A 25,565-nucleotide genomic window follows, 5' to 3' on the forward strand; every position below is an offset into this window, starting at 1 on the left:
AGGATTGGCACTGGGGGAAGGCAAAGAGGGCTCCTGGACCACCCCATGAGTATCCAGTGTCCCAGCCCTGCTCTGGGTACAAGCTCCACTTTACAGGTTCTGACGTTGCTTAGACTGATCAGTCTCTCAAAATTTTTCTCATCGATTAGAAATAGTTCCTGACTCACATAAAACATTCAATATGGTGCCTGGCACCTAAGTGCAAAATAAATATAAACTAGTTCAGACTATACATTCAGAATGTAGAGAGTTTCTAATACAATATATGCAAGTTCTCATGTCCCTTTGAGAACACATACCTCTACAGTATGCTAAGATGTTTCAGTGATGCAACACTGGACTTTCTTAATTTTTTTTCCTTCCCAATAGCCAAGCAGTAACTGACTTCTAAGACTGCTTCTAAATCACAGTGGCAAGCTCCCACAGTTTGAGCCCATACTGATTTTAGTTTTATAGATTATTTTAGAATTTGAAATTTAGCAGAACCTCAAATACTGCTTCAGTTTCTCCTAACTAGATGGTCTGATTTCCTGGGCGTGAAGTAGGAAGGAACAGCTTTTCCCTTTATCTCAAACACCCAATAATTTATTCTATAATATTCTTTCTCTTTGAAGATAACTTGTTTCCTAAGGTCTTCCCTTTATTACCCATTAGTGACATGTTTTCATGTAATAACGTTTCTAGTTTCTCCTGCTCTTCAAACATGCTACCAAATTCCCAGCTTTTAATAATTAAACAATTAAGAAAGAAGTCTTTATTTGCTACTATTACCCCTAGTATATTACAGTTTAATTTCTAAGCCAGATCCTTCAAGTCAGTATTCAGAACCCAGTTTCCATTTGCTTTACACCATTGCTGTTCAATAGAGGTACAATGCAATTCAAATATGTACTTGACCCAGTAGCCTTGTTAAATATAAAAACTGAAATTAAATATATTTAACCCATATGCCTACATTATTACTTCAATTTGTATTCGTTATTGAAAACTAATGTGATTTTACATTCATATTGTTTTTCAAACTAAATTCAAAATCTGGTATGTAGTTTAATGGTTACAGAACATCTTAATATGAATACCAGGCTGCTGTCACCTGAAATGGCTCATACCCTGGAGTGAGTTTCTCCCAGCACAACTCTCACTTTCCTAGGTGACCCTACCCTCTGGGGCCACCTCTGGGCCTTTGAGATAGCTCACATTCTTTCTATGGGATGTGTCTCTCTCTAATTAAACCTGCTTTTCACTTTAAGAAATAAATTTATGAATACTAAGTTTTCAATTGTTAAAGTAAAATGCAGTCCTACCAAAACAATAGTCGTGTTTAACAAAAGCTAACTGCTTCATTTTTTTAACTTAAATGAGTTCAATTCTTCAGTTGCACAAACCACGCTTTAAGTGCTTAGAGGCTGCCAAGTTGAACAGTGCAGCTTGATAAACCTTGATAAACCTGTGATCTGTTCTGTGCTTACATCAGTTCCATTGTTTCCAGACAGGTTCAGTAGCCACTTCTTACTAATTAATGGACCATGAAGATCTCACTGAACTCTTCCCTCTTTGAAATACCTCCTCCTGTTTCTATATCACCGCAGTGGTCTTCCTTTTCCCAGCCTAGCAGCTTATCTGCCTCATTCATTCATTTAGCAAGTATTTACTGAGTACCTACTATGTGCCCAGAAGCACTTTAGGAGCCTGGCAGGCTATGGTCCACAGAGTTGCCAAGTTGGACATGACTCAATTGACTTCACACACACACACACACACACACACACAAGCACACACATAGAGTCACAAAGAGTCGGATACAACTGAGTGACTGAGTACACAACTGAAGTATAGTTGATTTACAATGTTGCATTTTTCTTTTTTTTTTTTTTTTGGAAAGATCTCATTTTGCTGACCAGGGATTGAACCCAGGTCATGCAGGTGAAAGCCTAGAATCCTAACCACTAGGCTAGTAGGGAACTCGCTTTTCTGTCTTATTTTTCTGCTGTATCCCCAGGACCTGGTACAGTGCCTGGCACATAAAGTGAAAAAATAAAGTGTTAGTCACTCAGTTGTGTCTGACTCTTTGTGACCCCATGGACTGTAGCCCACTGGGCTCACTGTCCATGGAATTCTCCAGGCAAGAATACTGGAGTGGGTTGTCATTTCCTTTTCCAGGGGATCTTCCTGACCCAGGGATTGAACGCAAGTCTCCCACATTGCAGGCAGACTCTTCACTGACTGAGCCACCAGGGAAGATGCAGCTTGATACAGGTTGAATGAATCAATCTGACTCATTTAAAAAGGATCACTTTAGATGCTCTATTGACACCAGATTAGATGAGAGGGACCAGTTAGGAGACTAATGCAGAAACAAAAGCAAAAGATAACAGTGAGTTGGATCAGGGTGGTAAGAGTTCAGTTCAGTCGCTCAGTTGTGTCCGACTCTTTGCAACCCATGGACTGCAGTACACAAGACTTCTCTGTCCATCACCAACTCCCAGAGCTTACTTAAACTCATGTCCATCGAATCGGTGATGCCATCCAACCATCTCATCCTCTGTTGTCCCCTTCTCCTCCTGCCTTCAATCTTTCCCAGCATCAGGGTCTTTTCCAAAAATTGATGTCTTCGTATCAGGTGGACAAAGTATTGGACTTTCAGCTTCAGCATCAGTTCTTCCAATGAATATTCAGGACTGATTTCCTTTAGAATGGACTGGTTGGCTCTCCTTGTAGTTCAAGGGACTCTCAAGAGTTTTCTCCAACACCACAGTTCAAAAGCATCAATTCGGCGCTCAGCTTTCTTTATAGTCCAACTCTCACATCCATACATGATTTCTAGAAAAACCATAGCTTTGACTAGACGGACCTTTGTTGGCAAAGTAATGTCTCTGTTTTTTAATATGCTGTCTAGATTGTCATAGCTTTTCTTCCAAGGAACAAGTATCTTTTAATTTCATGGTTGCAGTTAGCATCTGCAGTGATTTTGGAGTCTAAGAAAATAAATTCTGTCACTGTTTCCATTGTTTCCCCATCTATTTGCCATGAAGTGATGGGACTGGATACCATGATCTTTGTTTTCTGAATGTTGAGTTTTAAGCCAACTTTTTCACTCTCCTCTTTCACTTTCATCAAGAGGCTCTTTCATTCTTCTTTGCTTTCTGCCATAAAGGTGGCATCATCTGTGTATCTGAGGTTATTGATATTTCCAGCAATCTTGATTCCAGCTTGTGCTTCATCCAGCCCAGCATTTTGCATGATGTACTCTGCAATAAGTTGAATAAGCAGGGTGACAATATACAGCCTTGATGTACTCCTTTCCCAATTTGGAATCAATCTGTTGTTCCATGTCCAGTTCTAACTGTTGCTTCTTGACCTGCATACAGATTTCTCAGGAAGCAGGTCAGGTCATCTGGTATTCCCATCTCTTGAAGAATTTTCCATAGTTTGCTGTGATCCACACAAAGATTTTGGTGTAGTCAATAAAGCAGAAATAGATGTTTTTCTGGAACTCTCTTGCTTTTTTGATGATCCAATGGGTGTTCCCAATTTGATCTCTGGCTCCTCTGCCTTTTCTAAAACCAGCTTGAACATCTGGAAGTTCACGGTTCACGTACTGTTGAAGCCTGGCTTGGAGAATTTTGAGCATTACTTTGCTAGCATGTGAGATGAGTGCAATTGTGCGGTAGTCTGAACATTCTTTGGCATTGCTTTTCTTTGGGATTGGAATGAAAAGTGACCTTTTCCAGTCCTGTGGCCACTGCTGAGTTTTCCAAATTTGCTGGCATATTGAGTGCAGCACTTTCACAGCAAATACCAAAGAGATACTGGAGACAACGAGTATAAACAACCCTTTCAAAGAGTTTCTATATGAAGGGGAATAGTAATGAGGAGGTAGAAAGAGTTATGAGATCCCAAGAGTTTTTTGTTTTGTTATGGTTTTTTTGTAGATATGGGAGATAACATTAGAGGGAACCTTTTATAAGCAAGAAGGATGGGATTTATTGCACTAGTACCAGAAAAGAAGACAGAAAATAAAAGTACAAATTTAGGTACCATATCACAGATATAATGAGAATATACAGAAGTTCTGTTTTGATTTCTATTATTTTATTACTGAAAATAAGAATCAAATTCATCAGTTGAGGAGAGAAGAGAGAAACTGTGAAATAGTCTAAACAAGTGACTGAGTTAGGGCCAGGGTTCTCAACATGTGGTCTCCAGACTAGCAGCCTCACTATTTGGGAACTAGTTAGAAATGTGTGTTTGGGGGGCCCATCCACTGAATCTACTGAATCAAAAATTCAGTGGTACCAGAGTTGTAACTGTTTTAAGAAGCCTTTCAGATGATTCTAATGTATAAGAACTTGACAATGGTATAGGGAAGTATATGGGATTATAGCCTGGATTAAGAACCTACTAGTGGTAAAAGAACCCTCCTGCCATTGAAGGTTAGAAACAGGTTCAATCTCTGGGTCAGGAAGATCCCTTGGAAGAAGGCAAGGCAACCCACTCCAGTATTCTTGCCTGGAGAATCCCATGGACAGAGGAACCTGGCAAGCTGCAGTCCACAGGGTCATACAGAGTCAGACACTAGTAAAGCGATTTAGCATGCACACACTCAAGGTTAGTGAAACCAAGATTAGCCATGTTTCCTCTCTGATATTTTGTATTTCTCTGCCTGAATTCCAGGTTCACCTCCACCTCTTACTTTTCAGTGTCCCCGTTTCCTCTTCCATAAAAGCAAGAGTAACTTTAACAATTCATATGGTGATGATATAATGCACTTGATTTCATGTTAAAAAATTGCAGATTGTGCTTGGCATAGAGTAAGCATGAATGTATACTGCATAGTATAGCTATCACCACACATATTACACATTTAAATTATAGTAATTGTCTATATTAATCTTCATTTTCAGCTTATTAAATCATTATTTGAATAGCTTTTAGAGACTGCAAAAAAATATCTACTATTAAGCAAGTACCCACCATGAACCAGGCAATGTGTTACAAACTTTACCTGTATTATCACACTTACTCCTCTCAGTAACCCCATAAATATTGGTACATTTTTATAGTTAAAACGTATTAAGATTACCTTATCAGTTCAAACTCACAGAAGTAGCAAATAGCAGGGTTATCATCTAAATTAAGTTTTGTGTGATGCTAACAATGCTGCTCTTTGCCCTGCGCTCAACTGCCTTTTCAACCCTTAATCCATTTATTGGGGTGATTCCTGCAAGTTGGTATTCACTTCTTCAGTGGGTATTTATTGAATACTGGTGTAATCTAGGTCCGAGGGAAACAATGGTGAGCAAGATAGGTACAATATGACCTCGAGGAATTGACAGGCGAATGGGTTAGTAGCTTCCATCTTTAACTTCTACAATGTGGTACATGGAACTGGATAGCTTTATGTGACCTCTCTAAAATTCATTTTTGTCATTTAAAGACAGAAGCATCTATGAGTAAATACATTTGTAACTATAAATGAATATCTCATGTTTATGTCTCCATTAAAAAAATGATTAAAGTGAATCTCTCAGAAATTCCTTGGCCATCCAGTGGTTAGGACTCCATGCTTTCAGTGCTGAGGGCCTTAGGTTCAATCCCTGGTTGGGTAAGGTCCCAAAAGCCACTTGGTGTGGCCCAAAAACAAGAGAGTATCATCCATTACGTAACTTTTGAAGAGCACATCTAGGAAAAATGAAACAAACACGAATTAATTACATGTTCCCTGGTAGCTCAGCGGTAAAGAATCTGCCTGCAATGCAGGAGATGTAAGAGATGCAGGCTAGATCCCTGGGTGGGGCAGATCCTCTGGAGAAGGTCATGGCAAATACTCCAGTATTCTTGAGTGGAGAATCCCATGGACAGAAGAGACTGGTAGGCTATGGTCCACAGGGTCGCACAGTCGGACACAACTGAAGCAACTTAGCACACTATGTAAAATATTTTGCTGGGCACTTTTACATATTCTGTCATAGATGGTGAACCAGAGACTACAAATCACCACATCCGCAAACCACCCTGTTTCTGTCATGGGGACAGAACACACTGTCATTCTTTCTGCTTTTCCTAGACTTGGACCCTGACAAGTCATCCACTCACAAATACAGAGCACATTTCATGTATGAAATGAGCAGTATAAAGTGCTGTAAAGAAGATAAATTATTTAAATGGTCTCTGAGGGCAAAGAAATTTTTAGCAATCTAGAAAGACCTTTAAAAATATTTATATATGAGAGAGAGAGAGGGAAGTACAAAGTGACCAAAGCAAGGTATACTGATTGTATTATCACACTTGATCCCCAATACTACCCTCTGAGGATGTACAAATCATTATCTCTGTTTCATACAAAAGGAAACACAGGTCTGTAGACAGTAAGAAATGCTCAAGGTTTACTCAGTCAGTAAAGGGATTCAAACCCAAGTTCTGACTCCTTAAGACCAATTTCTGTAACACTGACAGCAAACCCAGTAACTACAGTTCCACAGGCAAGGAATAGCAAGAGGGCAGTATAAATATAGACAGAAAGGAAAGATGCAGCTGAAAAGTTAGGATGGGGCCCAATGTGATGCTTGGACTTCATTCTGCAAACCCGGAGAATCAACGAAAGGTTTCTAAGAAAGGCAGAAACTACTGCGATTTTAGGTAATAAAGTTTCTTGACACAGAAATACCTTGCAGAAAAAAATCAGTTTTACCATTTGCCTCCATAACCTTAGACAAATTTTTCTCTGGCCTCAACTCTCACAGCTAATTGTGGGCTGTGTGTGTGCTCAGTCGCTCATTTGTGTCCAACTCTTTGTGACCCCATGGACTGTAGGCCCTCGAGCTCCTCTGTCCATGGACTTTTCCAGGCGAAAACACTGAATTGGGCTGCTTACTACTTTAGGGGATCTTCCCGAGCCAGGGATCGAACACGCATCTCCTGCGTTGAAGGCGGACTCTTTACCACATTAAGATTAAGATGACCACATTAAGATTAATTAAGAGAACAATTTCGCATTGGATTACTGTTCAATTAAACAGTAGTAGTGATGAAACGATATAGGGTATGACACAAGGGGGCGCTCGATAAACATGGATTTCCATTTTAAGTAGGAAAAAGAATTCGGTTTTCTTTTTTTTTAATAGGTACACAGGATCCAGCAAAGCCAGAATGAGAAATCCTGCTAGCTTCAGCTGCAGCCACACCTCAGTTGGCAAAAACTTCACATAGGCTCACCGTTTCCACGGTTACGCTCTCACGTCTCACTTATCTGAATCCGCCAAAAATCCCCCAAGAGCTCTCTACAGAACCTCCCAACCTACCCCGCCCTCTCTTTATAGGCGGCTCGCCGATGATATCATATCCACTTCCGTTTCTGAAAGGGCCTCTCTTCGTTCTCTACGGTCGCTCTAGGCTGACGCTTCCACGGCTGGCTCTGAAGCTCAATGGTTGCTGGGCGGGGCTGTGACGTCCTTGGCGTGGCTGCAGGGGAGGCCGCGGCGGGGAAAATGGCGGACGGGAAGGCGGGAGAGGAGAAGCCTGAGAAACCGCAGCGAGCTGGAGCCGCCGGAGGTGAACACAACCCCAGCGTCGCGGGCTATGTGGGATGCTCTGAGCCTTTCTTTGAGCTTCCCGGGGTGGGGGGAGTAGACTGGGGCGAGAGTGGGCGGATCTGGCTCTCACCCGGCCAGGTGCTGGGCCCAGACGAGCCCCGGGCACGCCCGGTGCGGCCCACTGGGATCCCGGCCCACATCGCCTCCTTACCGGGGAAGAGCCGGTCACTGTTCGTCACCTCCTGGCCCCAGCAGAGACCCTGCTTCCGAAGAGAAGGGAGATGGGCACCATAAAGGGGGACCGAACTCGGGGTGGGACTCGCAGTGGCGGTGCCCGAGCCGCTACCGCCACACCGGAGACGCACATCACACAAAACGCACACGCGCGCTCACTCAGCCCGAGTCACCGAGCAGTGACCGCAGGAACTGGCCGCAGGCCGAGTTTCCGATGGTGCCGGCCTCTCAGTTACACCTAGGAGTTAGTTTGCTGCTCCCTTCTCACTGAGGAAGTGGACTCTCCTGGCCTTTTTCATTCCTTCATTTTTAAGCCTAATAATGATCCTGTAAGGGCTGGGTCGAGGCGATGGAGGGAAAGAGGAATACCTTTGCCTGTCTCCTGGTTTAATCGTTGGGGTCTAGGATTAGGGTTTGATTGCCTTTCTTTGAACTGCCTGCCTTTTATGTGCTAGGCTGTTGCCAGCCAGCTGCCTGCCAGATCTCTAGGTGGCTATTTAGCCTATTTAGGCTAGTGTGACTCTTCCCTATTTGTTGAGATGTCAATTCAGGTTGCAGCTATCTTTATTCTGTCACCCCCAATCCTCTAAATTTGGGTCTTGTGCATTAAGGAAAAGAAACACCATGTAATCTGTCTAGCTTTCCCGTCCCTTTGTCCTAACAAGGCTAGTTTAACACGTGCGAGCTGATAATGTCTTTAGAACGTTTTTTTAAGTACCACACTGTCCTACTTCTCCAAGTCTTATCCCTGAAAGTATTTAATATGGGAAAATACAGAAAATTAGTAGTATATGAAGGTAACTGTTAGGACCTCCTAACAAGTTTGATGTGAATTAACTTGGGAACGAAATTGAGAAAAGTGTAATATTCGGTTACTTTGGACCCAGAATTTCCTTTTTAAAAAATACTTAAGGTGCTGTTAGTTGAGCCCAAACTCCTTCACCCTTTCCACTCCCCTCCCTTCTTTTTTGTTGTTTTACTAGTAAAACAGCTTATGAAACAACAGTTTAAACCGTTTAGTACTGCCTCTTTAGAGGCTTTCTGTGGCCAAAATTGGAAATTACCAAGTAAAATTACACTTAAAAATTAGTCTGAGGAAAAACAAAGATCTGTAGCCCAAAAGGCCTTATCTGACTTACAGACTACCGCTTAAGAATGGTTTTTTTGTCTTAGATGAGTATCTGTGTTTAATGTGAGCCAAAATGTAGCTTGAGGGAATTCCCTGGGGGCTTAGCGGTTAGAATTCCCAGGGTTTCACTGCCTGGCCTGGGTTCAGTCTCTGCCCCGGGAACTGAGATTTCACAACACACCTGGCTGAAGTAGCCAAAACAAAACAGAAAATTGTACTATAAGTGTCAGCATAATTCCACTGTGTAATTTATCCACCACCCTTTCATTAGGGATAATTTATTCTGTAGTATGAATATTGGTGTTTCTGTGTTAGCATATTTTTGTGACAAGAATGATATAAAATTACCTTTTTTTACTAATTGCTATCAAAAGTTGTATCCTTGTTAGTGACTCAGGCTGATATTCTTTAATAACGTCTACATAATTGCCTTGAGTGTGCCTTCCTTTATAAGAGAATAGCAGTTACATGTTAACCATTTTTGAATGACATGTTTTTAATGAAGTTGTACCAAAAAAATTATAGTTAAAACATTTATGCCATCCATGGATATTGCTAAATTGATAAAATTTTATGGCAAGTAGGCACTGTTTAACACTTGGCCAGTTTGTATTGCGGGGGGCTTACCTAGGGATTTTTCTGATTTTTAACTCCTACTGAACAATCCATTAAATTGGAAATATAAATATTTTTTTAAGAAGTTAACATGAGTTTATATTAATAAGAGAAGCTACTTACTTGAACTTCCTGCTCTCACCTTTAAGGGGAGGGATAATGTTAAGGGTTAGGCTTTGGGTAGCTTTTCTCTTTTTCCTTCCCTTTGGCTAAATTTTTGTAGCTCCTTGAAATAAGTAGAAATTTTAGAGCTATTCATGTTGTAATCATATTCACCTCAAGCTATTTTATGTTTCTAATAACTACGTTAATGAAATTGACGTTTCTTCTGTCAAGAGGATCTTGAATATATTCTCATTTAAACTGCACACCAGTCCTATTAGAGATGTAGATGTATACTCTTTTTCAGTCATAGAAGCTACCAGAATGCAAATGGGTCATGAAGGGTATCCTTATGGACTTAAAACTTACTAGGTAATTTTTTCAAACTAAGGTACCTTTTTGACTCCCAAGGCCCACCTCTCCTCCTCAACTATTCAGTGAAAGACGAGAAAAAAGAAATGCTAGTACTGTATTTTGATTTCACATTAACTAATCTACACATTTTATTTGCTCAGAATACAAACTAGATAAAATCTCTTATTTAGATACTCCTTGATAAAGAATCTAATAATAACTGTCCATATTTGTTATAAAGTGATTTATTTTTTTAAAACTGCATATTTTTTCACTCTTTAAAATGTAAGTCACATTGCTAAGATTTTTCACATTACTAATCTGTGGCCATTCAAAATTTTGTTTTCGACAGTGTCAGAATAGAAAACATCTCTATTAAATAAATTGGAAACAGCAGTTCATGATTATAAGCCCTACCCGCCCCCCCAACTGCTAAAGTAGTACATGTTGTATTTAAGGGAAGACACTTATTGGACTTTAAAACACTTTAATGGTCTTGATAGTTTGCCTGTTCAGATGACAGGAACACAAATGTGAATAAAATTTGAGTTGCCAGCAGTTGGTTAGTTAATTGTAGTTTTCCCAACTCCTCTGTTCACGCTACCTTTTTCTAGAGCAGTAATTCTAGAAATCTTCCCCAGGCATCATAGGAGTGGACAGATAGTATTATGTTCCATGTATTAGCACATACTAGTTCAGTTAGTTGTCACACTTAATGTTGTTCTTAATATTATAGTAATAACTATGTTTTTCACTTTTCCTCATATTTATGCTTTGCTTTTTCTAGATTCTTTGTTCCCGAACTATTTTTTTTGGTAAAAGTATTCCTAAAATTCAGAATAGACAGGTTTTAAAAGAACCAGAAATTGTGACTAATGATAGCCCTTGAGTCACAGTTCAAAGAGCAGAGTTACACTAGAATCAAAACTAAATGTTCTTTGTGCCGTTTGTTTTGATGTTTTTCAGAGTTTGTGTTTGCACAAACTTGTGCCTTTAGTGGTGTATAGATTGCTTCTATATGTAAATTCAGTGTTGTTTTTTTTTAATGTGTTTCAATACATAGAGCCAATAAGTTTTCCGTTTTAGCTGTGCCAGAGAGAAGTAGTAGTTATCACTGTTTGGGTTTTACTGTAAAATTCATACTTGATTAAAACTATAAGGATACAGAATAAAATTTGGCATAAATGATTTTAGCGATAGACTGAAAAATGTTTGCATAATGCTGTCTTTTTAAGAAATTCTAAATTGAATTCTACATTTCAGATATTGAGTAGCAATCTTACATTCTTCAGGTGCTTTTGTAATTTTATACCTAAATAAGTGAATTCAGACAGCTACTGCAATGCTCTTTCCTTCCTAAGGAAGTCCCAAAACCTAATACTGCTTAATTTCTTCCCTACATTGTTATTACAACTTTCACCCCTTGTCTAAAGGTAATAAAGAGTTTCTTTTATTTTCCTGTAAACAAAATCAAATGTTCTGTTCAAAGTGCTTATTAATTTAGCTACCCCATCTTTCCAAAATTATATAAATTGGGATCTATAATCTCTTGTCCTTTATTACTCATCAGTCTGTTTGATTTCCCCTTTTCCACCCATTCTTGCTTTTTGTCATGTTTTCCGAACTTTTGTCAGGGTCATTCCTTAGAGAATCTTCTCTTTCTCCATAAATATTCATCTGGTGTAGCAGAAGACATTGTACAGGGTAAATTGATAAACTTGGGAAAGAAAATATTTAATAATCAGCCAGTTTTCTTCTGTCTTGCTTCCCAGTATGTTCTTAAATAGCCTTCATGTGTAACGTTCAAGATGTTAACTCATTTCATTTGTTAATATAAACAAGCAAAATTACTGAAAGACATCTTGCATTCCATGTCTACATGTGTGTGCCTTCTGTTAGAAATTGTCATTTTTAGCTCATCTTTTTTTATGGTGAAAAAATAATATGTGAACCTAAATATAATTGTTGATCACTCTTTAAGAATAGGCTAAACAGATGGTAATCAAGCTTTGAGAGTAGAATTAAGTTACTAAAGAGGGGATGACCTTGATGTCTTCCTTGAAGTTCCTTTCTAAAGATTGTGTGAAATGTTCATGAAGAACACATCACTCAAGAAAGTTACTGCAGGCTGTACTATGTAGTTTGGGACATAATGGGCTGGTCATAAAAAGTTACTTTGTATAACTAGTAGTATACTATTGAAGAATATTAGATGTTATATTAGTCAAATGTATTCTATGATGTGACTAGTTGCCAGCAACCATTTCATGTAGAAGAGTTTATAGTTCTTAATTTATGAAAAGCAAAATTCCACAGGTAATTAGATTATTATGCAACTTAGAGTGTTTAGTTGAAGGGTCTTTTTGTGAACTCTATTTTTATAATTTTGAATTGCTCTGTATTTTATGCTAGTTAATTCATGGGAGCCTCTTCTACTGCCACACAATCTCAGTTCCTGCTGTATACTCTAACAAACAGTGGAAGAGACTGTTGGGTCAGTAGGTGACAACTGCAGAGGTGTCTTCCTTATAACGATGCTTTTTGAGGTTGCTGCTCCCATCAATCTGCTCAGTAAAAATAGCTCATCTTGGTAAGTTGTTTCGACTTCACCAGGACCTGAAGAAGAAGCAGAAAAACCTGTGAAAACTAAGACTGTTTCTTCCAGTAATGGAGGGGAAAATTCCAGTCGCAGCGCTGAGAAGCGATCAGCCGAAGATGAAACTGCAGACCTCCCAACAAAGCCCACAAAGATCTCCAAGTTTGGATTTGCCATAGGCGGTCAGACGGCAAAGAAAGCCTCGGCCATATCCATCAGACTCGGCTCGAGTGTGAGTTACTCTGTGTTATCTTCTGATGGGTCTCAAGGGTTTGTTTGGAAACCTGCTTTTATTGGATTATGATAAATTAAGTATAAAATGATACATTGGTGCGTGAACTTATAACATGTAAGTATCTAAGAAAATTGTTAGTATATTCAAGGAAAGTCTGGATGAATTATAAATCAAGCTGTTTTTTAAAAAGGTTTGGAATATGAGAAGGAACAAATATTGTAGGGAATATATGACTTATAAAGTAATAGCTTACAATTTCCTAACTTGTGCAAAACCTCTGAAAAATACTTTTAGAGTTTCAGTTTATCTTTTAATTCCAGTGATGTTAAAAAATACTATCTCTAGAAATCATTTGTGTCGTAAAAGATTAATGTTAGTAAGGTACTGCTTAATAAGAGCTTCCTGATAAACTTACTTTGGAGCTACAAATGGATGTTGAGTATTAAAACCTATGATAGTAGTCCTTTGTAGATCAACTTTTGATTTCTTGTTTTTAGATATAAACCTTGAATTAGTACTTATTAACTGTTGAGTGTCTGGAAAATAAATATTAGATTGAAGCCTTAGTCATTTGACTATTTCTGATCTACAGAAGTGATAGTTTCCTGTGATTCAACTAAATAGGTCTCCTCTAAGAAAAAGGAACTTACTTTAATAGCATATTGCTGTTGACTTTAGAAAATGGTTATACATTCTTGTATAAGGAGTATAATCCTAAAATTGCTTTGGTTTATTCATGTCCTGTGAAAATTAATGCTCAGTTGCCAGGTACATATAGCTTGATATCTTCATTAGATGTTCAAAGATTTTTAAGTGGATCAGGAAAAAAAAATATGGATCAGATTCCTACTAGAGTGCGTGCGTTTGAGCTACACGTCTAGTTTTTATAAAGCTACTACTCCTTAGAACCCCCACTCCTGCCATATGCTGTTTTGCCTTTTCTTCCTTTTTGTAAAAAATTTAGTCTGAACAAAAGGCATTCAGCTTATAACTTCATTATTTCATGACTCTTCTCCCTACTTGAGCTGATTTTTTTGGTTTAACCTGTTTTTTTATAACATTACTTATACCCACCTGCATAAATATTTACTTTTTTTCATTGTCATTAAAGATACGGTTCTCATGGACACTTCTCATATAGGTGTTCCCCTTGGTAATAGATTTTACTGTGGTTGAACATACCACAGAAGTCAGATACCCATATACCTACTTTTTCTAAGTCATTGAAATGATTTAGTAATTGCTGATCATTTTAGTTAGGAGGGTTATGCTTAAAAAGGCCTATTCACTAAAACTTTAACCTTTAGAAAACAAACTTTTTTTTTTTTTTCCATAAAACAAACCAAAGTGTAAACATAATCTTGGTGAAGTGAGATGTAGGATTTGAAAATAGTTGAAACTGTTGCTTTTGATGATGTGATGTGAAAAGAGAGTCAAACAACCAGCGAATATTTGAGTCTTAGTACAACATCAAATGCATGGCATGTTTTAAGAGTAAAGGGTGTTTTCTAGAGTCACTGTGCATAATTTCCAAATGAACATTTCCATTTCTTCAAAAGTGCAGACTTTATAAAGGTGTTTGTGTTATATAAGAGGGATGGTTAATTTTGTTTCAGCAGCTCAGAGACGATTTTATTGGGGAGGTGATGCTAGAGCTGACTTTAAATACAGGAAAGAGGCAAAAGGACTGAGATAAAAAAGAGAGTTTAATGCAGGGAGTTCCCTGGCAGTCCAGTGAGCAAGACAGTGCTGTCACTGCTGTGGGCTGGGATTCCTTAGTTGCAGAAGAGCCCACAGAAGGCGCAGGGTGCCTTATGCAGAGGCAGTTTAAATGGGAAGCCACATGATGCCTCAGGAAATGTTCTTTGTTAGGAGGTGTTCAGGAGTCAGATGGAGGGATAGAAAGCCCCCCACATAAGACCTTAGGACCAATTCATAAAGGGCTCGTAGTCCATAATAAAATTTGGTTTTAGTCTCTAGGTTCTAGAGGAGTCATGGAACTATAGTAGAGTCTAGATCCTATAAACAGGTTTGCATTTAGAAGCAGTACTCTGGTACTAATATAGAGAATTGGAGGGATTAAAAACAGAAGGCTGGAAAATGGTAAGTCTAACAGTAGTTCAGGCAAGAAATGCTAAGGGGCCTTAGGTGTTGGTAACGTGGTAACCAGTAAGCTGAGAAGGCAGGGGGAGATTTAAGTCTGTTTAATAGAGGTCTAGTTGACAGGACCCCACATAGAATGTGCAAGTTGAAGTAAAGGTTTTCTGGCTTGGGTACTTCATGAGCACTTCAGTACCCCTCGGATCTCTAAGCGGCATCGTGCATTGGCAGCCAGCTGGTAGAGAAAGGTGGATCTTGGTGTCTTTCTCAGGGTAATCTGTGCTTCATTTTAATGTTACTATGGGCAAGTGTTGATATTCATTTTCTCTTAACCTGTACTAAGTTCCTTTATGTAAATGATACTAAATTATAGATCCTAACTAGAAAATCTTTGACGGAGGAAAACAAATGGCCATATGATTAATAAAGTAAAATCTGTTGATAACCCACATTTTCAAAAAAGAAAATGGATTTCTCCAAAGTTTGTTCTTAGTTCCTTACTATATGTTTCTGTGAAAATGTAACGTTGCATCTTTGAAGATGTTATTCCTGTCTTTAAATAAGCCTGTGTAAACATTATGTGATGATACTCTTTTTAATGTTTCTTCTTCAGAAGCCTAAAGAACCGGTTCCAACTCTTGCTCCAAAAACCCTTTCAGTAGCAGCAGCTTTTAATGAAGATGAAGATGTAAGTTGATAGCTAGTTTTCTTTGTTTTACTTGAACCTGTTCTTAACCTGTTCTTTATGGATGTTAGTGGCAAATTGTCAAGTTGTATTAATGGTACTAGTGAACTTTTATTTTTTTGGCAACTCTTAACAGTTTGGGTTTGTGTGTATTTTTTCTTTTTTTTAATGACATCTGCACAATCTGGATATTTCTATTAATTTGGTTGTGGGATTATTTCAAATACTGACTTTGGGGGGCAAGGAACTTACATCAACAAATGCTTATTATGAGTAATCATACACATGTGCTATGAGTACTTGAGTATTAGCTCCCAAGAACAATATGGATAAGAATTATACCTTCAGAGGAGCACAAAATGTGGGGCTGGAGTGATCGGCAAGAATATTTAAGAGAAGAAATATGAGTTAGGTATTAAAACATTAGGGTTTTGACAAACCAAGGAATACTTTTGTGAATTAAGATATCAGCTTTCAGATCACAAGTGGTAAAGCTGAGCAGCTGTGTTTGACACCTGGAGGTTTTGTAGAAGTTTTAGGCAAGGATGAATATGGAGTGATGGGGACTCAGTAGGTAGAAACAGTGGTTATCACTATATTCTCCCTTGGACGTTTACTCATTCTACACATTTGATTGCTTTCTGTACGCTAGGCACAGTGAGATTACAAAGGTAAATCAGACATGTTCCTCTCGGGATTCAGCCTAGCAGTACAGGGCCTTACACACAAAATGGAACAAGATGAAATCCAAAGTACAGGAGGAGATGAAATGATGTAAGAAATTTAGGTGAGGAAGAGCAGCCAGGTGACTCGATGCATGCGGTGTTAATGGAAAGACCACTGGACTGGCCGTTGGAAGACCTTGGTTCTTTTCCTGTCCTGTCCAGTTATTAACCAATAGAGAGCCTGCAACTAAATCAGTTTACCTTTTGGAGCCTTAGTTTTCCAACTTGTAAAGTGAAGGCTAAATTTAGATCACAGGTTTTTTTTTTTTTTTAGATCACAGGTTTTAAACACAGGTTTTCTTAGAGTTCTGGGGTTCTGTGGAAATGTCTCAGAAGCATACTCAATTGTGTCCGACTCTTTGCAACCCCATGGACTGCAGCCCACTCAGGGTGCTCTGCCCATGGGAATTCTCCAGGCAAGAATACTGGAGTGGGTTGCCATGCCCTTCTCCAGGGGATCTTCCCAACCCAGGAATCAAACTTAGGTCTCCCACACTGCAGCAGATTCTTTACCCTCTGAGCTACCAGGGAAGCCCAGGAATACTGGAGTGGATAGCCAACCCTTCTCCAGGGGATCTTCCCGACCCAGGAATCGAACCGGCTAACAAGCATGACTCTGGTCTCCTGCTTCTATTTCATTTATGTCTGCTCTCTTACCTATTTGGTATTTGGAAATCCAAGTAGTATTTTGTTGAGGAAAAAACTTTTTATGTCCCCCTCTCCCCCAAAAAAATTTTGAAAAGCATCGACTTAAAGTTAATGTTTTCTTTCATGTCTAACCAGAATTCTTAAGAGATTATGTAACATTTTGACCTCTACAGATTATGTCAGGGAAGGACAGTATAGGAAGAAGGGAATAGCATGTGCAGAAGTAGAAAGGCTGAAAATTGTAAGCACCTACATAATAATGGCTTATTTTGAATATCTAACAAATTGAGTCTTTGCACATATCTTTACCTTCCATATATCCCTGTGAATTGTGTGAGATGGTTATTCTTATTTTCCAAATGGAGAAATTAAGTTATGAGTGCATGAGTATGTGCTGATCCACACAAGTGTCATCCGGAACTTAGAACTAGAACTCGGCTTTCTGGTTTCTCGTCCTGTACTCTCTTCCCTGTTTTTAAAGAAATTTTGGACAGGTTCAGACAGCACTCTTTCTGCCATAGGATGGTAATGATAGTTAAGGGTAAACTTGTGTCTCAGTTAAAAACACACGCGTCTGAAATCTTCACCTGAGGACTCCCTGGCAGTCCAGTGTTAAGTCTCCGCACTTCCACTGCGGGGGGCGTGGGTTTGATCTCTGGTTAGGGAATTAAGATCCTGTATGCCTTACAGTGCGGCAAAAAAAAGGAAATAAAGCCTTTATTTGTTTCTTCCTTTTTCTGCAGAACATGGTTAGCCTTGGATATATATCTGAGTCTGAAATACAGTGGACAAAGAACATGTTCATTTGTTTAATTTTGAAATTTAAAAATAACTTTTTCAGTTAGTCTCTTTAGTTTTTTTAATTTGTAGAATGTTCCCCAGTTTGGATTTGTCTGATGTCCCCTTATGATTAGATTCACGTTCCTCCTGGCAGGTGTACCACAGAAATGAGGCCAAGTTGTCAGGGCGTGTTAGATCAGGGGCACATGTATCAGTATGCCCTGTTACTGGCAATGCTACCTTTGATCATTGGGTTAAGTGGCTTCTGCCAGATCTCTCTACTGTCAAATTACTGTTTTACCTTTTAGAATTAATTAAAGTTTATCTTGTGGGGATATGTTTTAAGAATACATGAAAAAAAAAAAAAAGAATACATGAAAAGGACTTCCCTGGTGGTCCAGTGGTTAAGAATCTGCCTGCTAATGCAGGGGACACGGGTTCAATCCCTGGTCTGGGAAGATTCCACATGCTGCGGGGCAATTAAACTTGTGCACCACAACTACTGAAATCCGCAAGAGCGGGTTACTGAAGTCTGCAATAAGAGAAGCCTACGTCCTGCAACTCAAGAATAGCCCCCATTCGCTGCAGCTAGAGAAACCCCAAGCACAGCAACAAAGACCCTACACAACCATAAATAAATTAGAAGTAAATAAAAAAAAAAAAAAAATACATGAAAATACCTAACTACTTAAGCATTCATTCATGAATGTTAACATTCATTGATGATTCTTACCAGAATTAGTTCTATTATGTTTGCCAAGTGGTAATTTTTTTTTTTTCATTCTTTCCTCCTGTCCATGTTTGTTAATTATCTCACTGTAAGGAAGAGCTTTTCCTTATTTATACAAGTGTAGCCTATTCAACAGGCTATAATACTCAAATTGTCCCAGATTTCACCAGTAGAAACCTCTTTAAGGTGGATCTTGAGATGACTGATTAAAAAATAATATTTATCTCAGCAGTAACATTTACATATAAAAACATCTAAAAGACACTTGACTTGACACATTCTTTTTCACCAGCTGTAACTGTGGAAAAGCAGTAAGGAATGAGCTTTCAAGATTTCTTTACAGCAAAGAAGACATTTTTGAGAAGGAGCAATACAGTGAAGTGGTTTAGAGCGTTTCTTTGGTGTCCAGTTGTTTTGTGACTTTGGACATGTTACCATGCGTACTTCAGCTACAAAATGTGATTGATGATACTCACCCCATTTGGTAGGATTGTTAGAGTTTTCAGAGATCGTGCATATTAAAGCATTTAACACAACATGAAGATTCTAGTAAACAACTAGTTTTAGTTCTAAAATATCAGGTTTTTAATCAGAATTTTTTCTTTTTGCAGATTCAGCACTTGAAGCATAGGTTTCTTTAATATAGTTAAAATAAGTTACTTTTTTAACCAAAATTTACAGTTGGATTTAAATTTAGCATTATTAGTATCAAGTGATTTTAACATAGTTGACCTTCGGCCAACACAGGTTTGAACTGTATGGGCTATTTATATGCAGATTTTTTTTCAGTAAACATGTGCTACAGTACTACCATATCCCAAGTTGATTGAATCCTTGGATGTGGAACCATGGATATGGAGGGCTCACTGTAAAGTTATACACAGGTTTTTGACTTGAGGAGGTTTGGGTCAGGGGTGGTGCCCCCAGCCACCCCCTGCATTGTTCAAGAATCTGCTGTATCTGTATGTAGTCATTTCTGTGTGTCTCTTTTTCTTCCAGAGTGAACCAGAGGAAATGCCTCCAGAAGCAAAGATGAGGATGAAGAATATTGGAAGGTATAATTTTTGTATAATATCATAGAAAATTAAAGTGAATTTAAAGCAAGAATAAATTGCACTTAGTTTGTTAGTGTTCAAGCTTTTCTTGCATATTTGGGTAAAACAGTTTTGTTTTCTAATATAGCAGTATTTCTCTCCTGATAAGAGAAAATAGTATTTTAAGAAAAAATAGCAACAATATAATGCTGTTTCTTTTCAGATAGATGTAATCTGTATTTTTTCAAATAAACAGAAATGTTTCCGATTTAAATTTTTTTTCAGGTTATAAACTCATCTAACTTACAGTATCATTCCCACCACTTAACCTTGATTGTATGTGCTCCTTTTTCCTTGGTAATATAGATGCTAAATATCAAAAAAGATAAAAACCATCTTTAAATTTTCCTGTGTTTGTTATTATGGAAATAACATTAATTTCATATTAACATGATATTCAGTTTCTTGTCTTTGTATGCATAAATGGATAACTTAGAGGTTAGTAGGAATGCTGGGCTTCAACACGGCCTATACTATGTCCCCATTTCTATCAAATGTATTTTTTTCCAAAGAACCAAGTACTAAGTCTTTCAGCATCAGTCTTCAGACTTTGCCTATGGTTCCAATGGGAATAGTCCCAGTGGCTATCTGCTGGCCTCCCTTTCATACAAGACTCTAAAGTACATTATAACCAAAATATAAACCAAATCTATACCTGCATATATCTAAACATTTAAAATCAAAACATGTTCATAAAACGACAACTGAACCATTTTATGTGTGATACATCTTCATTTTTTTTTTCTATTTCATCTTTTATAAATACTATTGACAAGTCACTGAATTGATTTAATGACCCTGTTACCGGGTTACATGGAGAAGGAAATGGCAGCCCCCTCCAGTATTCTTACCTGGAGAATCCCATGGACAGAGGAGCCTGGCGGGCTGTAGTCCATATAGCCTGGCGGGGCTGCAAGAGTCAGACAGGACCTAGCGACTAGACCACAGTGGGTTACAAGCAACTGTTTTTAAAACTATAGTGGTTGCCACCTTTAGCTGCTTATCAGAGTCACCTTAAATGTTTGTTCAATCTACAAATTTACCTGGCTCCTCCTCCCACTGAATCTGAAATTTTAGGACTGGGTCTGTGGAAAAGGTATTTTTAAAAAGATCTGTAGCAGCTTCTGATGTTTGGCCTCCGTTTATAATGGGTGCTAAACAGACATTTTGAAAGAGTTAAAAACATGGCCCAAAAGTCATTATATAACATTTTAAATAAATTTCTTTTTTTTAACACAGGGATACACCAACATCAGCAGGACCAAATTCCTTCAATAAAGGAAAGCATGGGTTTTCTGATAACCAGAAGCTATGGGAGCGAAATATAAAATCTCATCTTGGAAATGTCCATGACCAAGACAATTAAATGATGTGTTTTGAAACTGGGGTGTGGGGTGGGTGTAAAGTTAAAAGGAACAGTTTCCTTTTTTAAGGAATGGTATAAGACTATCTTTGGAGCCGCCTTTTTTTTCTTTTTCTTTTTTTAAATATTGAGTGGTACACTAATAAATGAGAATTTGAAATTAGAAGTAATTTATGTTTTATATACAGATTTCGAGACATTTACTAATTTTGTAGTTTCATGTGATTAGTTTCCAAAGGTTACAGATACTAAAAAAATCAGAAATGGTACCTTTCTAAGAATTGCATATTTTTTTAGACACAACTATTAGCACATTAGGAGGGAAGCAAAAAGTTGTCTATTTAAACTGTAGGCCGTTACTCTCTAACTTAACTCCCTTATTAACCTAAACTTGTCTGGCTCCCAGGAACAGCCTTATAGAGAAGGGAGTATTGTATTGGGAGGAAAATGTTACTGGACTATTGACTGAGAAAGTAAATTAGATAAAATACAGGTTTTTTTTTCCCTAATGGGCGTTTGTTTAGTTTCAAATCATCATTGACTAGTTATTGCATTGCTATCAGTGGATACAGATGCTTAGCTCTTTAGAAAGAACATTTTAAAATTTTACATAAACTGTTGAGTATTTAAAATAGCCCACTTCACTTCAAAGGGCTTTGTCTGCTTTCATTAGTCTTCAAAGAACCACCATTTGCTACCAAAGTAAATCAGTATTTTGAATGTGCTTCTCTTGATTTTTGTTATTAGCTAGTTCCTGTAAGCATTTCCACCAGATCTTGAGGCAAATCATAAGGAAGCTGTTTCTTTTAAAATAACAAACCACCACCAAAAATTTAAATGTACATAATAGTTAAATGTTTGGCTGTTCTTATTTTTTAAAGGGTATAAACACCAAAAAAAAGGGGGGGGGAGCAACAATGTATGAAGATGGAAGATAAGAAAGATGCACTTTCTGTAACTTTATCAAAGCATTTATGTTACTAACTTGTGAAATCCAATTTGATTTGAACTTATTAACAGGAATTCTTATTTAGCACAAAAATATGGTTTACTTTAACTGTATACTTGCTAACCAGTGGCCTCTCAAAAGCACATTTTAGATACTGAAAATGAAAGAAAATGCATCTTTAAACATATTTTATGGAATCTTCGACCACATATACTTTGTTAATCTATGTGTTGTAGGATTGTGTTTATTTTGTATTTTTGTATTGTATATGAATTCTTTTTTAATGTGACAGTTAAACACATCTTTTAAAGCTTAGACACACATAGAAGAAACATACAGTATAATGATTTTCCTTGAAAACTACAATTTAGATTTTGGAGGCAGCTTCAGACTGATTGGTGGTAACTACTTGCCCTGAGCTCTTTTAATAAGTAATAACTCCAGAGAAGCAGCCTGTATATATTCCTAATACTTTGTTCACTTGCATTTGAGTTTAGAAGCCCCAAGTAAAACAATGGAAATGTATATAGAACTGTTAGTTCTTACTTACATGATTTAATTATATCAAGATACATGAATTTAACTTGCTTTAATGTAGGCAAACTTTCCATTTTTGTTCATTTTGATGTTTATGTTGAAATAACACCCCTCTCCTACATTTCATTTTCTTGACTCAAATATCAACCTACGGTCAAGATGGGAGAGAGAAACAACTAAGATGAATGTCTTTACTAAAATACCAATAAATTTGTCAAACTCTATTAGTGTTCTTATTTTCTGTTCCAGTTAATTGTTGCTGGGTTTGTTTTAAGCAAAGAGACATGTTATTAATGTTGCCCAGATTGTTGGCTGAAGTAATGGGAGATTTAAAATTGTTTTTTGGAATCTACATAACTGAGCGCATAGTTCGAGAGCATTATATGATATCTTGGGTTTGAAGAGACTTAATCCAAATTCTCCCCTCCCTCTACTGCCGAAATGTCATCTAGTGTGTGCTGTAGTAAGTCCTAGCCAAAGCATATCTTTGAAAATTCCTAAGTGTTGGAAGGTATTCTGTTACTAGTGGCTGCCATTGATTATCTCAGAATATTTTCTTAATGTTTATAATGCTCCTGTCCAATAGGTCAAGTCTTAGTAAATGAAAAGATTGAACTACATTTCAGAATTAAGATTCATTTCTAGTTTAATTTACAAATGAAGGCTATGAATTTCAGTTTTTTTATAACTAATTATCAAGATTAGTTTGATACACTGGAGTGATTGTTCAAGTTACTTTCTTGCTGAGATGAAGATATTTTAATTTTTTTCAACTTCGTTTTGAAAAAATTTCAAACTTAGAAAACATTGCAAAAATATATTAAGTATTTCCCACGATCTTCTAGTGATAAAATATAACCACAGGACGATTGTCAAAATCAGGGAATTAACATTAAAATATTGTCATCTTTTACCATTATTCTACAGACCTTACTCATTTCACCATTTGCTCCACTAATGTCTCCCTAGTTGAAGATTCACTTCATTATCACATATTGTTTAGTTGTCATTTCTCTCAAACTCCTTTAGTCTGGGACTCTTCAGAGTTTGTCTTTTATGACCTTAGACTTTTTGAAAAGTACAAGCCAATTTGTAAAAGATCTCCCAATTTAGGGTTTCCCTAATGTTTCCTCATGATTAAATTGTTTATTGCATTTTTGGCAAAAGTAAGACACGTGATGAGTCCTCAGTGCATCTGCAAGCACATGATGTCAGTCTGTCCTCTTACTAGTAATGTTAATTTTGACCACTTGGTTAGGGTGGTATTTGCCAGATGTGTCCAATGTCAAATTTGTAATTTTTCCATTTGTAATTAGTATAGGAAAATTATTGCCTCATTTCTCATACTTTTGCCCACTAATTGGCAGACATTCATGGTTTTTGTTTCTGGGGGTTTTTTCCTTAGGCTTTTTATTGAAACAGTTATTAGTGTAGGATTTGCCAAATGATGAGTTCTCTATTTTCATCTTTCCTTATACTTTTAGTAGTTCAAATTCTGTTAGGAAATTTCCATCGGCATTCTTTATTCAAACATTATGTTGATAATGGGCTCATGTGTTTTTATGTTATTCTATAGGTTAGAGTGCATTACTATCATATATTTTATTACTCAAACTCCCACATTTGCCCATGCAAAGCCCTTCGCATTGACCCTTGTGACTTTTTGACATGTCGCCATTCTTAATATTTTCTGACACCAGATGTTCTGTACTCATCTCGTATTTTCTCTTCTCTAACCTTAGAATCAATGATTTCCCTAAGCATCCATGGTTCCTTTCAGAACCTATTTAGAAGCCAAAATCTGCACTAAGTGTACACTTCGGTACTGAAGTGTCATTGCTTCCAGCCTGCTTAACAGAGCTAGAAAAAAATGTATGTATGTATATATACAGCTGTATCAACTTCTAGATCTGTTAGGTGTGTTATGTATTTGTGTGTTAATTGTATCTGTATATGTATGTATATAAGATGTGATGTTTCTCCTTGAGTTCATATAGATACTTCCATTACAATACCAACACCAGATTCATTCTAGTCTTTCTCCTTTTTTATTTATTACTCTTGTCCAACAGTAAGAAAGCTGACTTTGACTATTATAATCTTTTCACTTATTTGCTTAATTTCTAGAATGCACAAGGTAGTTCCAGAGTTATTCATAAATTTCCCAATGAACAACTACTAACCAGAGTACAGTATTTGTATATAGTTCCTTTATAGTATTGAAAGTACATAAACAAAATACTGGTTTACAAAGGTTAGTTATTCGCTCCCCCTTTTCAGGGTGGTGTGTTCCTCACTTGTAATGCATCTGTCTTTGATGATGAATCCCTGCTCATTCCTTGTTAATGTTTTGTTACTTGAGATATTAGCACAGGTCTAAAAGCTGGGGCTGTACAAACACTGTTGCTCCCTATTCTTCCTCACTCTCTTCCTCCTATCGCTTCTGTCCTGTCTGCACTTGTCCCCTATAAGTAATCTATCTTTGGTTTCTGGTTTATCCTTGTTTCCTTTTGAATAAATGAATAGATGGGTGTTTATTATAGCTCCTTATTTCTTACATGAAATGTAATATAGTTACTCTTAGCCTCCCCTGCCCCCCCCCCCCTTTATAGTATATCCTGGAAACTATGCCAGTTCATGGAGATCTTTCTCAAAAAAATTTTTTAAAGGCTGCATAATAATACTCCACTGTGGGAATATACCATAGTCAGTGCAATTATTCTTGCTTGTATGGGCATTTAGGTCATTTCCAATGTTTTGCCATTACAGTGCTGTAGCTGAATAACCTGTACACGTGTTTTTTTTTTTAATTGGGATGTATCTTCCTTCAGGTAAACTCCCAGAAGTAGGATACTGGGTCAAAATATAAGTGCGTATCTGTTCTTATTAGATATTGTCAAATTCTCCTGAAGGATGGTACCGGTTTGCTTCCCCACCAGAAATGTATGAGCGCCTCTTCCCACAGCCTTGCCGGCACAACGTGTTTGCCATACTTTTTGAATTTTTACCATCTCTGATAGGTTTTTTAAAATGGGATGCTAGAGTAATTTTAATTTGCATCTCTCTAGCTATGAGTGAGATTGAATACTTTTCATAGGGTTTAGGGGAAGTTTGAGTATCTTTTTATGAATAGCCTATTTCATTTCATTATTGGGTT

At 37.5% G+C, this 25,565-nt stretch overlaps 1 protein-coding gene and 1 long non-coding RNA gene across 3 annotated transcripts; one reads left to right on the top strand and one right to left on the bottom strand.

Moving 5' to 3' along the window:
• Positions 1-4,609: 4,609 nt before the first annotated feature.
• LOC122687344 lies at positions 4,610-7,432 on the bottom strand. The gene is made up of 2 exons (XR_006339126.1): positions 7,302-7,432; positions 4,610-5,682 (listed from the first exon to the last, which is right to left on the bottom strand). It is a non-coding gene; the product is annotated as an uncharacterized LOC122687344 (long non-coding RNA).
• LOC122687343 (PEST proteolytic signal containing nuclear protein) lies at positions 7,126-22,632 on the top strand. Of its 2 annotated transcripts, none has more exons than XM_043892722.1 (5): positions 7,126-7,551; positions 12,580-12,794; positions 15,511-15,585; positions 19,465-19,520; positions 20,799-22,632. In XM_043892722.1, the coding sequence occupies exons 1-5, from the start codon at positions 7,425-7,427 to the stop codon at positions 20,923-20,925; spliced, it is 600 nt and encodes a 199-aa protein (XP_043748657.1). In that variant the 5' UTR covers positions 7,126-7,424; the 3' UTR covers positions 20,926-22,632. The 2 variants fall into 2 exon arrangements, with proteins under 2 accessions (XP_043748657.1, XP_043748658.1); XM_043892723.1 differs by lacking the exon at positions 7,126-7,551 and adding an exon at positions 12,486-12,556 and having other exon boundaries at positions 12,632-12,794.
• The last annotated feature ends 2,933 nt before the right edge of the window (positions 22,633-25,565 follow it).

This window comes from Cervus elaphus, chromosome 31 (genome assembly GCF_910594005.1).
Source record: "Cervus elaphus chromosome 31, mCerEla1.1, whole genome shotgun sequence".
Lineage (NCBI taxonomy): Eukaryota > Metazoa > Chordata > Mammalia > Artiodactyla > Cervidae > Cervus > Cervus elaphus.